At 44.1% G+C, this 16,463-nt stretch overlaps 2 protein-coding genes across 22 annotated transcripts in view; one reads left to right on the top strand and one right to left on the bottom strand.

The window, feature by feature from the left end:
• The window catches only part of rbfox3a (RNA binding fox-1 homolog 3a), a 553,564-nt gene that overhangs the window by 35,077 nt on the left and 502,024 nt on the right, over positions 1 to 16,463 (bottom strand). For 14 of the 17 annotated variants that reach the window (XM_017306228.2, XM_081610324.1, XM_017306225.2 and 11 more), the window contains 2 exons: positions 7,673 to 7,819; positions 1,121 to 1,174 (listed from right to left, as the gene is read on the bottom strand). In XM_017306228.2, the coding sequence (XP_017161717.1) occupies positions 1,121 to 1,174; positions 7,673 to 7,819 (201 nt within the window). The remainder of the gene's footprint in view (positions 1 to 1,120; positions 1,175 to 7,672; positions 7,820 to 16,463) is intronic. The other 3 variants (XM_017306226.2, XM_017306230.2, XM_081610326.1) reach the window with 1 other exon arrangement.
• LOC145552644 (uncharacterized) overlaps positions 1 to 16,463 on the top strand; it is a 158,554-nt gene that overhangs the window by 107,275 nt on the left and 34,816 nt on the right. For 3 of the 5 annotated variants that reach the window (XM_081610330.1, XM_081610329.1, XM_081610328.1), the window contains exon 6: positions 13,237 to 13,322. In XM_081610330.1, coding sequence (XP_081466456.1) covers positions 13,237 to 13,322 — 86 coding nt within the window. Of the gene's footprint in view, positions 1 to 11,061; positions 11,208 to 11,785; positions 11,927 to 13,236; positions 15,709 to 16,463 lie in introns of those variants that run through there. The other 2 variants (XR_014088772.1, XR_014088773.1) reach the window with 2 other exon arrangements.

Genomic DNA, 16,463 nt, shown 5'->3' with positions numbered 1-16,463 from the left:
CGCATTTAATCAGTAGCATGAACGGCCGCGCAAAAAATATCGGATCAGAAGTGAGCATCGAGAGATGCTGTGTGAGTGTCGCCTCAACTTCACCCGCCATTGTTACAAGAACAAAAATCTCTTTTTTAAAATCTAAAACCACCTAAAATGTTGATTTTTCCCCCCCAAACTCAATAATTAACTAAGCATGAACTATTTTAATTTAATGTTAATTGAAAGCCAAACAGAAAGCTGATAGTTTTGGGTTCTTGATGAAAACTGAAAAATAATTTTCTCTATTTGTAGCAATAAAAACATGATCAATAAAGGTCAACAGTCACTTGAAAACACTTGTTATATTTAGTCAAATGTTAATACAGCAATTAAAAGCAGATTTGAGTTGAATAAAATGTACTTTAAAAAATACACTGCAAAAACACAAAATATTAGCAAGTATTTTTGATCTAGTTTGTAATGCAAAATGTCTTGGTACACTGAAAAATAAGTTTTCAGCAAGATAAATGAGTTTGTTTTTAGTAATTAATTAAATAATCCAGATTAAAAAGGACCAGTTTCAGTTTATTTCACTTGTAACACCTGTCAAATTCATTCTTGAACTGTAGACAGGGGCCACAAATGGCCCACCAACCCCACCCCAGACTAAGCAAAACATTACGACCAGGTCATGAAGGTTTCAGGTCTTTGCTCAAACCTGGGAAACCGTTTTCAGTTCTTCTAAAATCTCATCTGGTTCTCATGCATCTTCTCGTCAGCTGGATGTTTTAAAGTCCTACGTTTCCTCACAAAGCGAATATCTGAATAACATGAAGCCGTCTGAATGAGTGGTCAGGTTTGGAGCAGGTTCCTCTCCATCTGCTGGTGGATTAGGCGAAATGTGAAACAGCTCAATGATAAATTGATTGACAGGACTAATGATTCACAACTAGTGAGAGAGCTGCACCAGACAACAAAACAAGAGGGAGGGAGGGAGCCGGAGAGCGAGGGGCCGGCTGCATCCGGCTCTCCAGGACCGGGCTTAGAGACGGCTACTCTCCGCCAATGTACACACCACACTAATGCCGTCATTAGGAAACAGAAGAAGTACATGGTAATGAAGCAGCTGGCGTTCTAGTTCACTTACCTTGGATCCTCGCTCATTAAAGATAATCTCCACATCTAAAATCTTTCCAAATTGCTGCGGAGAGAAAAGAAAGACAGAAGAGCAGAGACGGAGTCAGAAAGCTTGGCTGGCTGCGAATTCAGGAGGAGGAAGGCTGGAGAGAGAAAAACCATTAGGGCGATATGGAAATGTTACTTTTGTGGGGAAATGGTGGTCAATTTGCATTTGTTAGCTGAGCAAACAGTTGTTGAAGGTTGTTGGCGAGAACTCATCGCCGCTGCTTTAATGCGTCTGGATTCGTATCAATGAAACGAGACGTTTGTAGAAATGCTTGATCTCTGATAATTTCTCAGCGTTTCTGATCAGAGTTTGTTTATTTCCGACGCCGTTTTGATGTCTTCACCCTGGAAAAACTTCCTGCTGCCTCGCGCCTCCTCCCCGGTCCGCTCTGTTGTGCGGCCAGCAGAACCTCAGGGCCCGTCCCCGGGGGTTACCGCGCTCCAGCCTTTCGATTTAACAGGCCTGCCTTCGGATCATTAGAAAACAGAGGAATGAAAGTAAACTGTAAGTTCCTCTAATGAGTGGAGCGAGTGCGACTTTTAATTGCTGTCTACAATGGCCGTATTATTTCATTAAAAGTAATTACCCTGTCAAGCGGTCCGCGTCGCCTTCATTTCAGCACAACAGGGAAGAAATGGGCCTTCCATGTGGTCGGCGCTCAATGGGAATGGATGGATCGTTTGACTGAGCCGCTAATAGGGGTTAGGAGGAGCTGGCTATTATCCGGCTGCAGACAGTGGAGTGGGCTTGAGGAGCAGAAAAACTTCTGCTTCCTGCTCCTTTTCAGGGCGACGCACCGCGTCTCCGCTCCTGTCCGCACATCTGTCTGCTGCGGCGCTCAGCTCCACTGACTCAAACAGGGAGCGCAGGCATTTATATCCCAGCGTGACGCCCCCTTTCTCGCCCGAGAAGACGATGCTTCCCCCACGCTACGTGCAGATGCTAATTGTTTTAACCGAGTGTAATGGGCTTGTGGCGTCGATTAATTAGTTTCAGAGGAAGTCGTCTTTGTGGATTTCCACATGGTGCTGGGGACTGTTCGCTGCTCACCACTGATCTCACTCCTATCCCCACCCACACACACACACACACACACACACACACACACACACACACACAGGGATAAACAGCTGCATCAGCAGCAGCGATAAACAATAGCTTCAATGGGAGGAGTCTCCAGGGGGAGAGACTGATGTCATCTACAGCGTGGGACTGCAGCTCCATCCATCCACAGAGCAGCTTTGAGTTCAGCGACCACACCGGCGCTTCCTCACGTTTCAGTCCATTTATCACCCAACGTCTGAACGCTCACGCGTTTCACACCAGCTTTTAATCTGCACTTCCATGAGTCGACGCAGACACGGTTCATTCAGGGGCTTCAAGTCCTTCAAAATGCTTCAATTTCAGTTTATAAGGTGCTTAATGTTCAAAGTGCAGTTTTGTAATAAAGTGCAATCTAATGATGGATTCTCCCAAAATCGACTGATCTCTGTTGTTACAGTTGAAACCAGATATTTTCAAACTATAAAAAGACAAACAGTCGGACTAATCGCTTCTTGTTTCAGGTTAGTTAGAAACATCTAAATTTACTAAATGCCAGAAAACTTGAGAACTTTTTCCTTGTAACTTCCTGGACTTAATTTGTTCTTCTTTGTTTGGATTGTTTCAGTGTAATGATTATTATTCCTAAATAACTTATTGATCTGTGTAATTAGAATAAAGGTTGAAATTGGAGGATTTTGTTTTTTCGTTTTCTCAGAGCAGTCTGGTGTTTAGGACATTTTAAAACATTTTTGTTATATTTTAGTCTACATTGTACTGTAAAATGTAGAATACCATCATGAGATATTTTTAATAACAGTAATAAATAAAAATAGTGAACTGAAACTGTCTGCTTTAGTTCATTTGTTTTGTTTTTATGTCTGAAAAAGTGTAAAACTTCACTGTTAAAATGTGAGAAATGTTGGAACCGTGAGCAGAAAACAGGACAGTGACCACCGACTGAAAGGAAGAATAAACACAACAACACTTTTAAAGTGCAATAACGTTTCAAACATTTTCATGGCAACTTATTATTGTCTTCATTCATTATGTCTTCTGACAGTAATGGAACAAAATGTTATGATTTGGAAAGTCTCTTACACACCTGACTGGTCTGAGAGCAAAACACAGATTTAACAAAAAAAATCCCAGATTTTAATACCTTTACCTTTTTAATTACACAGATCAGTAACTCATTGAGCTTTTAGGAATAATAAGTACTTATTTCATTTAGGTAAATTATCTTCCTGGTCAAATTAAAAGCTTAAATACAATATAAATAACCACTTAACCTTCTTTTCTCTTAAATTTGGTGGTAACTTAATGTGTGTTAGACAAACCTCTTCATTTGAGCCGTTTGAAACTTCCTGGTTTGTGAGCGACTAGCTAAACACGGTTAGCTTCGTGCTCAGAGTGGTCTTACATGAAAAGGAGCAAACCAGCTAAATAAACCCCTAACCCTTTAAAACTCTTAAATTTGTTTCTAAAATTAAGGCCCTAAAATGTTTTCAGTTTATTTAATAAAATGTAAGTTTGCCTTAAAGTTTGTTGTGGCAGGAGTATTTAATCTTGTACATTCTCATAAATGTTGTTTTTTCCTCACTGGATTTTCTGACGTGTGACTTGGAGACAAACGTCTTCAGTTTGTTCTGTGACCTGAGACATTTGAGGCTCCTGCTGCCCAGCTGTTAACATGTCTTTGCTAGCTAGCTAGCTAGCTAGTTAGCGTTTGTTTGCGTCTATCATAGGTAAGCGCGGATTTATCGCCAAGTTTTTGTCAGCGGCTCATTTCTGTTGAAACCCACACGAGGCTGGAGGGAAAAATGTTTAAAGCTCAGCACTATGTGGGTTAATATCGGATTTATTTAGTGATTTCACAGTAAGAACAGAGGAGAAAACCAAACTAGCCAACAACTGACAGACTTGCAGTGAATACCTTACAAGTTAAGATGGTTAATATTCATTTACTTCATAAGTAAGCTTAGTAAAATATAATCATAATGAAGAAGGTATGTGTCTAATTGTTAGTAAACATGGAATAAATAAACCATCAGGTAGCATATATGAAAAAACTGGTTAGCATCTAAACTGTTGTACATTTTAAATTTGCTCTGGTTTCAGGGGGTTTGTCGTTTAGGACAGAGGTAAAAATCATGTGGGCTGAATTTCGGTAAAGTTGGTGATTTGATCCAATCACCAGAAGTTCTGGGTCAGTTTCAAAGCTGTTTCCAACTTTCGTAAACTCGCCAAAAATAGAAACTAAGGCTGAACTGACATGAACAGAATCTGAGAATCTAACTCAGTACTTCAGTACGTCCAACATGGTGGCTCAACGTGATGAGATGACTTCAGCTGCAAAGCGTCAACATTTAGAGTCCAGATCTCATGTCTCTGAAACGACTTCAACAAATGGCAAAATGATCACTTTCCAATTTTAGGTTTTTAGACAGAGTATTAGTTTCCACTTTACTAAAAAACTGCAGACACTTTGAAGGACTTTATACAAGGTGTGAGTGGTGCAAACTTCAACCTTTATCACGGTAATCTGTGGGAGTAACAAGAACTATTTATTACTTCTTTTCAGGTAACTTTATGTCTCGACTGTCGCAGCAGTTACAGCCCCACAAACAAACATTTCCATTTATAATCCAGTCACATAAAGACACGCAGTAACTGGATTTTATCACATTTATTGGTATTTTTAAATAAATGCAGGAGCATTTAAAAGAACCCTGCTTAATTATTTACTATATAAAATGTTGCAATAGTTCAGTCATGGATCAATATGCTGTGTTATATTTAGGTCTGTCATAGTAACAAACTGTGTTGGACAGTAAATTGTCCCAGAAGTTATTGTGATAAATGATAACATTGTTGTTTTCAGACCATTTTATGGCTTAAAAATACAACAATAGATTCTGAAGGATCAATAAACTTTCAACACTGGAACTGGAAGACATTTTAAATATACAAAATAAATAAAACAACAGAAACAATAAATAAAATTAATTATAAAGTCTGTAAACAAAACTGGAGATTTTTATCATCCAGGTTTTGGTAGAAAGATAAAAACAATAAAACATGCAAATGGAAATTATTGAGTTTGTTTTAATTTATCATGCGATTAATTGATTTATTGCTTACTGACTGGCCTAGTTATATTATAGTGCAACTGATTTTGTAATAAATGTTTTTTATTCATTGTTTGCTGATCCAAATAAATAACTGCATCAAAGTCATGGTAAATGATGACACGATCAATTCAGCACTTTCTTGACAAAGCGCTTGCATGTTTCTGTTTTTTCCTGTTAATAAGCCGAGGTTGTAAACCGAGAGCGATGTGGACCAAACAGGATCCACCTTTGATTATCCCGGACGTCTCAGCGCTGCTCAGAGCGCCGTAATGAGGCGGCAGTGGCCTGCGTGTCGGGGGCTCAGCGGGACGGTGGGACGGGGGCGGGGGTCTGATTGCTCTGGGGAACGCTGCGAGAGCCTCGCATCCACCCAGAGAAGCGCTGCTGAAGAAGCGGCGCTCACAAATGAGGGCACCCTCGAGCGGCGCAGCGTGGGCTCCGCGCGGCGCGGCGCTCGCTGGAGTGTTTTCATTTCCCGCGCACTTACCAGCTCTCAGAGATCACAGTTTCTAATTACTGATTAGCGTCCGCTGTGGATGCCCTAATGAGACCTTCATTCAGCGCCTCGTTAAAGGCTCACAGGTCCCTCAACCCGGCAGCGCGCGGGGGGCATCCCGGGCCCTCCCGTCTCGTTCCGGGTTCCTCGGAGCCCGCGCGGCGGCGGCGGCGCCTCCTCCGTCTTCCCGTCTGCGGGCTTCACTCATGCGTAGCGGTAATGGCGTATTGAGCCGGTGGCGCTCCAGAAGCCATTAGAGCTGGAGGAATGAGGCTTTGCACACACTGATCACACAAAGGCCCCATTGTGGAGGCCGTGTCAGAGGGTGGAGCGGACCCGCTATCTCTACGCCAAGCTCCAACCAAGACAATCAATCCCACAATCCTCCACCTCGCCAACCAGCGCCAGCACCGGGAAGGAGAGGGCAACATGTGATTGAGGGAGGCTGGGTGGGCTGCAATCAATTTTCCATCATATATCTGCATGCAGCGGCCAGGCACACAAAGCCTCCGAGCTAATTACGCCGGTGATTTGGATTCCACACGACCTGCACCAGCGCCGGGAACAATAAAGCCAACAATCAGAGAGAGAAAGCAGCCATGTTGTGTGCAATTTATAAAGCCACAGCTAGGGCTCTCTGGTAATTAATATCATCAGCTCAATGTTGTCTTCATAACGGCTAAAATTAACGCCTCTGGCTGCTAATGGTCCAATTAGCGCCTAACATTTGAAGTACATTTCTGGCCATCGTCTCCTTTCAGATCCATTATTGTTATTGAATCCGGTTGGCTTCGTATCGAAGCTTGTGCGAGACACAAAGGTGAGCCGCTGAGCCAGCGCGTTAATTGGCCGGGAGACGATGAAGATCCGTCAGATCCGGGTGTTCAAACTCGATCGGACGCGAGCCGCTGACGGCGGGCGGGTTGGGGATCGGCGGCAGGTTTCATCGCTCAGCCACCGCCTCCCTGGTGTCTGACCCACAGAGTTCAGGAGCTGATTGTGACTGATTGAGCTGTTTATCACCTGCGAAATCTTCCAAGCCACTCTTTTCTCCCCAGACAACACAGTAATCAATGCATTAACTAGATGACAGCTGCAGCAAAGCCTCCAGTTACTGTTTGTGCTTTCCTGTACTTTACAGACGACGCGATCATTTCCTGTTAGTGGAGACGTAGCGAACTGGAACATCCTGTGAGCAGCTGAGTCAGTCGAGTCACTGGCTGCGTTTCCATTATGAATGTTAGCAAAACTTTGTTGCGGAAACAGAATTAAAATCACACGTTTGGTAAGTCATTAAAAAATAAACCTCATCATCCTTCAGCTGCTTCCTGTCGTCTCCTTCCTGGTTGCTGATCACGTGACTGAAACGTCTTACGATCAACACGTCACGCTCAATAAAATCAAAATATGGAGAATTATCTTTGCATGAAGCTGCAGGAAGGAACTTTAAAAGGTGTTTCAAAATGTCTGAAACGTTCACAGGCTTCAGATAAACATTTTATGTGTCTATTGTTTTTACCGTCTTATGATTTCAACATAAAACATGTTTGTTGGTTTTGGTCAAGTGTGCAGCTGGATCTTTGTTCCAATTAGTTCCTAATAATCCACCTGGTTGAATAGAAAATGAAAAATCACTTGTGATGTGACACAAAGTGTTTCCGTTGGACTTTCAATATTGCCAAATAATCTAGTTTTTGTTGAATAACGAGTCTTTTCGAAATTGCCGTGTTTCCATTCAGCAAATTTATTTTCAAAATGCCTAATTATACAACCAGTGGAAACAGGTCAGTGTGTGAGCGGTGCTGCTGTGCCAGTAGAAATACGTTTCCTGGAGCTACTCACCCCGAACATTTGCCTCAAATCTGGGTCCCGGAAGCGGAAGGGAATGTTGGAGACATGTAACCTTTTTGGCTGCTGCTTCTCTGAAGAGTCTGAGTGCTGGAGCTGGAGCTGCTGAGAACCCTCTGTTTGCGTCACGTCATCTGTCTGCTGGAGGGAAACAAGCAGAAAGACACAAGCTGCTCATTAGCTGCTGCTGCTGCTGCGGCGGCGGCGAACTGTACCTCCTGGTCCTGCACAACGAGAGGCAGCGGGGCGGGAGGGAGGGAGGCCCGGCTGACTAACTTAACTCCACATCTGCCATTTTTCAATCTACTCAGAAAGCCTGAGCGATAAACAGCCGATGACTTATAGTGTCAAACCTGAGGTTGTGCATTACAAATCCACTTATTAATCTCTTGCACTTAGCTCCTGAGCAACAGGGAAGATTGAAGGCGCTGACAAAAAGGCGTGGATATAGATCCCACAGAGCCCTGACATGTCTAGACTAAAGACACATTATTGGTGACGTTTGCACACAGCCATCAGAGTGCGAGGCCCAGAGCCCTCAGCGTTGTTGTTTCCATCATTATGCGAATGCGACGCTGACATTTCTGTATAAATGATGTGTCTGATGTCAATGACAAATTCCACTTGTTTCTCAGTGTGACACCGGTGATGGATTTCAGCGAGCCTGCTGCTGGCTTGTCTCTTTAGATGGACCTTGTTTTATTTTCCGTGGACAAAAAGCTCATTGGTCAAACGCAGAGTTTATCCTCTGTCTCCTGCTCCGCAGGGGCTAAAAGTTTTCCATTAGATGGGATCATTTTCTCTCTTTCAGGGAAGAAAATGACAAATATCGATACGAGTGTGGAGCCAAATGGTAATTAGCTGAGACCTGGCAGGTAAAACTGCTCACTAATGAGTTTTTTTGAGGGGGGAGGAATATTTTAATAAAACCTGAGACAGTTATTGCTTAACTTTAGGTCTTTACATCCAATGTTGCCTATAAGTCTGATCTGGACCTTTATAATTCGATAACATTTGTATCTTTTTAAACAAAACATAAAAAACATCCGTCACCAACAGTGAAACCATCATCAAAATGTGTAAAAGTCAAAGTTATTCTCCAGTTTCCTAAACCCAAAATAAACCAGTTTAATTTCAGATCATATCCATTATTCTCATGTTTTTGTATTAAACTAATCAAAAACCCATCAGATCTGTTGCATATGAACCTGTTTGCCATCCCTCCGTCAGCCCTGCACCATATGGTATACCATACATTTATATATATATATATATATATATATATATATATATATATATATATATATATATATATATATATATATGTATAAAGGTTTTTTAGTCTGTAACTGGATCAGAATCAGATTCTGTTTATTTTGTCTGGTTCTGGCTGGATCTCTCCTCTGGGCTGCTTGGGATGGATTTTTCTGCATTTTTGTTGTTGGATGGGGAAAAAGTCAATATGCAAGAGGAATAAATGTGGAAAAACATGAAAACTTAAAAAAAGTGTTTTATTTATCAGAATACGGCTTAATGGTGTTTTATTCATCTGTTCATTCTAATGTTTTTATTGTTTTATGTAGCTTCTAGATTGCTGTGTGTTTTTCACTCATGCTGGAAATGAAGGCGGAGAAATCAGAGAAAAAGTCAGATTTTAAACTTTAGTGGTTGAATGAAGAGCTGCACATTTGAGAGAGCGACGTAATTACGGCCTTGACCACTAGAGGTCACTCATCAGGAGAAGATGAAGTTTGTTTTGGGGGTTTTTTGCTCATAGTTTCAGTTTCATAATAGCAAACAAATGAATAAAACCAACAGGACTGAAGCCTGATTTAGTGCCGGTGGCGGTGGGGGGTGAGGGGTGTGGGGGGGTTAAATAAAGAAACAGGCCGAGGAGGGAGGGGGGCTGAGGAACCAGGCAGTGGAAGTGGCAGATATTGAGCACAAAAGCTGTTTGAATGTGATATGTAAACTGCAAGGTCTCCTGGGAAGCGCTCTCTGAGCCCGACACACACACACACACACACACACTCCGACACACACAATCTGATGGCGATGCAGCGGTGAAAAGAGAGGAGGTTGTTGCCCGAGTCCAAACGGTTGAAATGACTCGGAGAGCCGAGGCTGCAGGCCTCTCTTAGTGATACATGCCCACCATTTAGGAAATGGGCTCGGGATTTATTCATTATAATTCATCATCACAGTATTATCATTATCATCATGATCGTAATGATGATCGCCTTTATTATTCTCATTATCATAATCACAATCTCCACTGTAATGGCCGTCATTTATTTGGTTTTTATGGCCCATTCCGAGACGGTGACATACATTGTTAGCGGTGACAGTTGTTTGATTCAAGGTCCCGCTCCGCCTGGCCCGCGGCCGTCCAGGTAGCTCCACCTGAGCCGCCGCGCCGCACCGCGCCGCCGCCGTCCGGCGCCACGGATCGGTGACAGAGAGGGACGAGCGCAGAGCCGTGTCCTCGCGCGCTGGAGGTTAATAGCCTGAGCGGCCATGTTGGGCCCAGGGGTGACACGTTGCAGACAGATGCTGGACCGCGGAGGGTGACAAGGTATCGGAGCCCCTCGGGTCAATCTGTTTCATCGGTCACACATGACACACTCGACCTTTAGCGTATGTTGCCGGGCCGCGGCGCTCCGCTGTCCTCCAGCTCTGTCTGTCGGGCTTTTTATCACGCGTGTTTGCAGACATCCAGATTAACTTTCAGCCGGCGCGCAGACAGGCCAGCAGCCCGCTGACATCAGGGCCAAGCACACATTCTGGGAACACAAACGCTGAATTGCTGACTCCGAGCACCTCAGACTGCAAACTACTAACTCAATAACTTCGAGTGTCACCGAGATCCGGGAATGCTGCCTGCGCGCCGCTGCTCCCGAGGCTCCAACCTGCCTGCCTGCTTGTGAAACGGCGCTGTAGCAGTGGAAAATAATTACCTCTGTATTACCATAGGAGGCCACCTTCAGTGGCACTTTACTGTCCCGACAGCTGCTGTCACAGGGAGGAGGAGGCGGGATGCAAAACACACCGTCACCGCCAAAGCCAGCAAAGCTAAGAGTGAGAGAGCTGTCAACTCCTGCAGCTCTCTGGCTTCCTGTTCAGTCATTTCTCTAAAAGACTCCCTTGCTGTTATTTGCAAATCGCCTGCAAAGTGCTCTGCTCAGCACTTTCCCCCTCCTCGCAGAGTGGCATTACAAGAGCATAATTGAAACTATCTGATTGGAATGCTGCCAAGCAGGTAGATTACATCCGATTAAATAGGAGCCGGGGTGGGGGGCTTTGGAGTCTTCGCTCACAAGAATTATAATGCCCAAGCCTTAATTCATTACCCTCCTCTTCCGGTTTGTTTTCTCTCTCTAAAGGAGCTGCAGATATAAGCCCTCCATCACCTGGAGGAGCGGCTGGTGACCCGGCTCAGCCGCCGTCGCTCCTGCACAGGAGGCAGAGCGTTCAGGATCCACCTGCACTAAAAACCACGACCCGGTTCGATTCCTGGGATTTCTGATAGGTTTTTGTTAAAATTCTTGTTATTTCAATGCAAAGTGTTAACGTTGATCCTGCTTGAGTCGCATCAGAGTTTTATTATCCAAGCTGACTAATTTAAACCACTGGAGGGCCACAAAATTCACTCAATTAAGAATGCAAAAATTATTTTATTTTGATTTTTTTAAATGATTTTCTTAGATTTACCTGCTCAATAATGAACAAAATCTTTATGAAATCTGTATATCATTACTTCAGAAATATCAGAAATATTTTCTTGAGGTCAGGGGCCGAACAAAATCATTTCATGGGCGACAAATGGCCCCTGAACCACACTTTGGACCCCCAGGCTTACGTGGAGTCACTAAGGTCAGCCAAATGCAAAGGACCGGTTTCTGTCAGGCAGATTAACTGTTAACAGGAAGGCCTGCAGTGAATGCTAATGCTAGTTAGCATGACCATCGATGACAGTTATTCTGTAACGATAAATCACTTCTCCTCCATTAGTACATCGAGTAGCGCATACATAAAGTGATTGACAGCACTAAGACCTTCCTCCTGTCTCTGATTGGTTGTTTCTGACCACATGGTTTATTTCTGCAGATGGCACTACGGCTACAGGGAGGAACAGTTTTAGGAGATGTGTGAAGAACACAGTTTTATCAAACTTCAGTTCTCCCCTTCGGATTCGTTTGACATGTCGACCCGGTGGAAGTACAACAGGTCCAGTTCAACCTGAATTTGGTTAGTGGGAAAAGAACAAACTTTCCAGGTCCGTAGGAAACTTCTATGGATATATATCTATACTGTGGCACAATAGAGCAAGAGAAAACCTGCAAACAACAGGAGGGGATGAATTTGCCTTTCCTGAGGCTGAGAAATACCACAGTTTTCATTTTTATTTATTATTTCACATTCAGAGGCAGCACTCACTGTGCAGACCGGCAAAATGAATGGCGCTCCTGCGAGCCTCAGAGCCTTCATGCGTGGGACTTTGGTCTGTAAATTTTGGGGTTTTAAATTTAGTTTTAGAGCCCAGAGTCGCTGCTGCGGCCTCGAGCTCAGAAATCATTCAGTAAAAATGGCCGCGCCGTGTTTACATCGGCCCAAACCCGAACAGGAGCCGTAAAACTCCAAACATCAGAGAGCCAATCGATCTCCTGCTGCAGTGCTGTCTGAATATTAACACAACGATGCTGAGGAGCAGCTTATTCTTGATGAATTAGGATGTCGGCAAAATGTTTATTTCAAAATGCTAAAGTCAGAGAATCTTTACATTATTTATTTCTGGTCATTTTGGCTTCCAGCTAATGAATTATGATCTGAGAACATTAGAATATTATATCTGATCAATAAAAAACTGAATTTTAACCCAGACATGTTATGATATGGTCATGTAATGTCCGAATGGAAATGATGCCAGCCGATACACCGATTCACCAATACACCGACATACTGATGCATCGATACACCGATAAACCAATATAGCGATGCACTGATGCGCCAATACGCCGATGATTATTTTACATGTGCCGTTCAGTGGGCCAACATTTCTGAAATAGACTCAGTTTTTCAGAGGAATCTGGGTTTTCATTTGCAGTAAGCCAGAATCATCAATTTAGGATTAATAATTAGATTTGAGTATTTTGTAACCAACTTCTTCTTTCGCAACATGTAACATAAACGGAGTAGCGTCAGATTTTAGCGGTTGGAGGATTTCTCTCTTCTCTTTGGTAACAGACCTCGCGTCATTTCTCCAGCTAGCGCTAGCATAACACGTTTGTTTTGGTTGTTTTTACCCAGAATGCCCTGCACTGTAGTCCACTTCCTGCTTCAGGTGTGAATGCACCCTTAAATTAACGCATTTATATCTGGAGATCATCTTGCTGTACATTTACATTTCTGCTCTGGTTTTGGAAATGTGCAGCAGGACAGATCCACTCTTCCTCCTGGTTTACTGCTAGTTTCGGACTGTTTGAGACGTGGAAGCAGGTATTGTGATAATTTAAACTATTAAATCATCTGAGAGTTTGAATCTCCTCCCTCTCCTGCAGATCGCCGTCAGCACAGCCTCTGAAAGCGACACCCTGCCGGCGTCTCCATGCTTTAAACGCGGCTCGCCAGAGACCAGAGCGCGTGTGTGAGTGTTTGCGTGTGCTCGTCCATGTTTTCTGCATGCTCCTGCGAGTGTGTGTGTGTGTCTATGTTATCACAGTCCCCCAGAATACCCTTTGGAAAGTCTTCATGCCGCTGACACGGGCTGTGAAAAATCTGGAAATGAGTGCTGCCCTAATGCCACTGCCTTAATTTGTTATCTGAAAAGAGAATGATTACTCATGAAATTCAACCAAACCTCAGACTATTTGAGCCGAGCCAGATAACGAGCTCGCTCCCCGGCAGCCCTCTGCTACTCTCGTCTCCAAGGATTTGGAGAAAAGTTCGGCGCTGCCTCTCTTCCTCAAGTCGCCTGCTTTCAAGTCAGCTTGTTTGAACACGATGCCGGCCTGCAGACCGGGCGGCGGACAGCGCCACCTTCCTGGTAGAGACGCAGAGGCTCCCTACGCCTCATTAAAACACACACACACTCTGCTCTCTGTGGGGAATTGACACAGAATCCATACGTTTCGCTGAATTCTCACTCACTTGACTCTTTTTAAGTCTTTAAGTCAAGAAGATGTGCAGAGCAAAGCGTCGTGGCGGGGTGGAGGAGCTGAGCGCAGCAGAGTCGAGCCAGCAGAGGGGGGATCTGCTCCTTCAATCTGTGTTTCTGCAGGGTGCCCTAATCAAAGGCACCCGGGCCCGTCTGCGGCACCCAGAGCAAACCGGCTGGGCCCGTCATTAAAGGCAGCCAACGCAGCAGTGGGCGACACTACACCAGCGGCCCCCGAGGATTAGGCTCTGTGTTTACACCCCACTAATCTCATCCCTCTGTCCTCCCCGAGAAGAGACGGCTGGATGCGGGGAGAGGAGATGGAGGGGAGCGGGGAGAGCCAGGCGAGCTCTCATCTCTCCACGGCGACCATCTCTGGGCTTTTTCTCACAGCGGGCGAACAGATGAAATGAAATCAAATGCGAAACGGAGAGAGAAGGGAGACAGGGAGGCATCGAGCGGAGGAGTGGTGTTCAGTGTCAGAGAGGGGGAGGAAGACGAAGGAGGAAGAGGAGGAGGGTGAGCCTCCTGCCAAGTCCCCCTCCCCCTCCCCACTTTAAACTCTCCTGCATGTCAGCCATTACTGTAAGTGCAGGATATAACTGTGGAGCAGTTGGAGAGCGTCACACAAATCTTCAAATCAAACATTGCTACATTACAAGGCGATGATAATGCGCCGCTGCTCGGCTTGTGCTGCCTAAGCACTTTTTCTGCTGCCAAATATTCATGGCTGTGCAGTAATTGTGAGGCCGGGAAAATGGAAGTGTTAGCAACGTTCTTTATGAGCGACCTGGATCCCTCTCAGGGGGGCTGCGACCTCGCCGTGACCCCCAGCGCCACCGCAGGAGAAGAAGAGCCCTCCTCCTTTCATCTCTAACCACCTTTTATAAACATTAGAGCCACGCGAGTCGTCTTCGCTTTTATCCGAAACTCTGGATGTAAATCCCGAGTCGAGGGATTTGACTCTGAGGCGGCAGACAGCAGGAAGGCGACTTTCACGCTCAGACTGATCCGACTGGACAGCAGCTGGAGTAAAAGGCATCTCCGCCGTGCCGCTTTCACCGAGGGCAGAGAGGGTGAAGGGCGTGTCGCTCCGACAGAGAGACCAACTCTTTCCTGTCAGATAAAATCTGATCAGCTCTGCCTCTGCATCTTCAGACATCTCAGGATCTGAACTTCCCTCCCAAACCGCTAAACATCAAGCGGTGCCTCCAGTTTTCACAGTAATTTACGCAAAATCAACAGATCCTGGCATTTCTTACACCAAAACTCAATTGCAAGTTTATTGGAAATTAATTGTCAGACATTGGGCTGAAGTGATGCTAACTCCCACCTGCAGGTGGCAGCATTTCTTACATCTACTACACTGCTGACAGGTAACGAAAAGTTACATTTACTGTCACACAAAAGTTAAAATATCGCAAAACTCCTTGCAAAAATTTCTGAAGTAGCGTCACAAAAATCAGAAAAACAATCAGGAAATGTTGGAGCGACTGAAGATCTGAATACAGGGTGAGGGTTAACCCTCTGCAGCCATTTCTCACACGCAAACATCCTTCAGGTTTCCAGAGAGCTACGGTTAGGACGGAAATGTTCCAGCATCAGCAGGCTGTCCACATATGTGGACACACTGAGCACACAGCTTGAGTAGATGGGCTACAGCAGCAGACGACCTCTTTCAGAACAGGAAACTAAGGCAGCAGTTTAGCCACCAAAATCCAACAACAACCGACTGGAGGAATGTTGACTGACGTGATTTCAGCTGAAGCGTTCAGACGGTGGAGGACGGCAGAAACACGAGGACTGAAACCAACGGTTGTTTTACTGATCAATATTTCTGACGATTAATCAGATAAAAACATTGATTCCATCTCCAGATATTTCATTTAACTACTGGGGCGTTTTTTAAATACAATAATAGAAATACATTGAAATAAAAAATATTCAGTTCTTTTTAAAAATAATAAAATAAACATTTTGTTGTTGAAAATGAAGTTGCATTTCTTTAGCGAACTCTTTAGAAATCCTTCTAAAATCAAAAGCTCAGCCCTTTCTGCTTATCAATGCCATCGATCATTTTTGGGATTAAAAGCTTAATTATTGGACAGCAAAAGAAGCTTAATAGGTGATTTTTTTCATTTGAAGTTGAACCGGATGAAGCTAAACTTGAGTTCTGTGTTGAACAGACAAAGGTTTATTTTTTCATCTTAAATGTAAAACGTACAAATTAATTTCTGTTCTGAAAATGTCTTCCTTTGAGCAAAATGCCTGTTTTTGACTCGGTGTGTTCCAGTTAGCAGTTAATCGATAACTAAACGAGTTGATGACGGTTCAACCCTCTAAAGCTTGGATCCAGGTGATTTAATGGTGCTGGAGATGTTTTCTTTGTGCCAACAATACCAACCAAACATCATTTAAATGCCACAGCCTGTAAACCAATGAAGAGTCTCTGGGATGTGGTTATTTATGGTTCGTAATGTGAATATTTGGATGTTTTGTTCAAGTCATGGGAGATTTTTACAGGCTGTGGTGGGCGTATTCTGGGCCGGCTGCGTCTGCTTCGAGCACAAAACCCGCAATTCTCTGAGGCAACGTGCAGAACTTCCACATGCAACTAATGTTGACATAATA

This window comes from Poecilia reticulata, chromosome 8, assembly GCF_904066995.2.
Source record: "Poecilia reticulata chromosome 8, P_reticulata-male-v2, whole genome shotgun sequence".
Lineage (NCBI taxonomy): Eukaryota > Metazoa > Chordata > Actinopteri > Cyprinodontiformes > Poeciliidae > Poecilia > Poecilia reticulata.
Note: the sequence above shows the minus strand (reverse complement) of the source record. Positions and strands in the feature narration are given on the sequence as shown.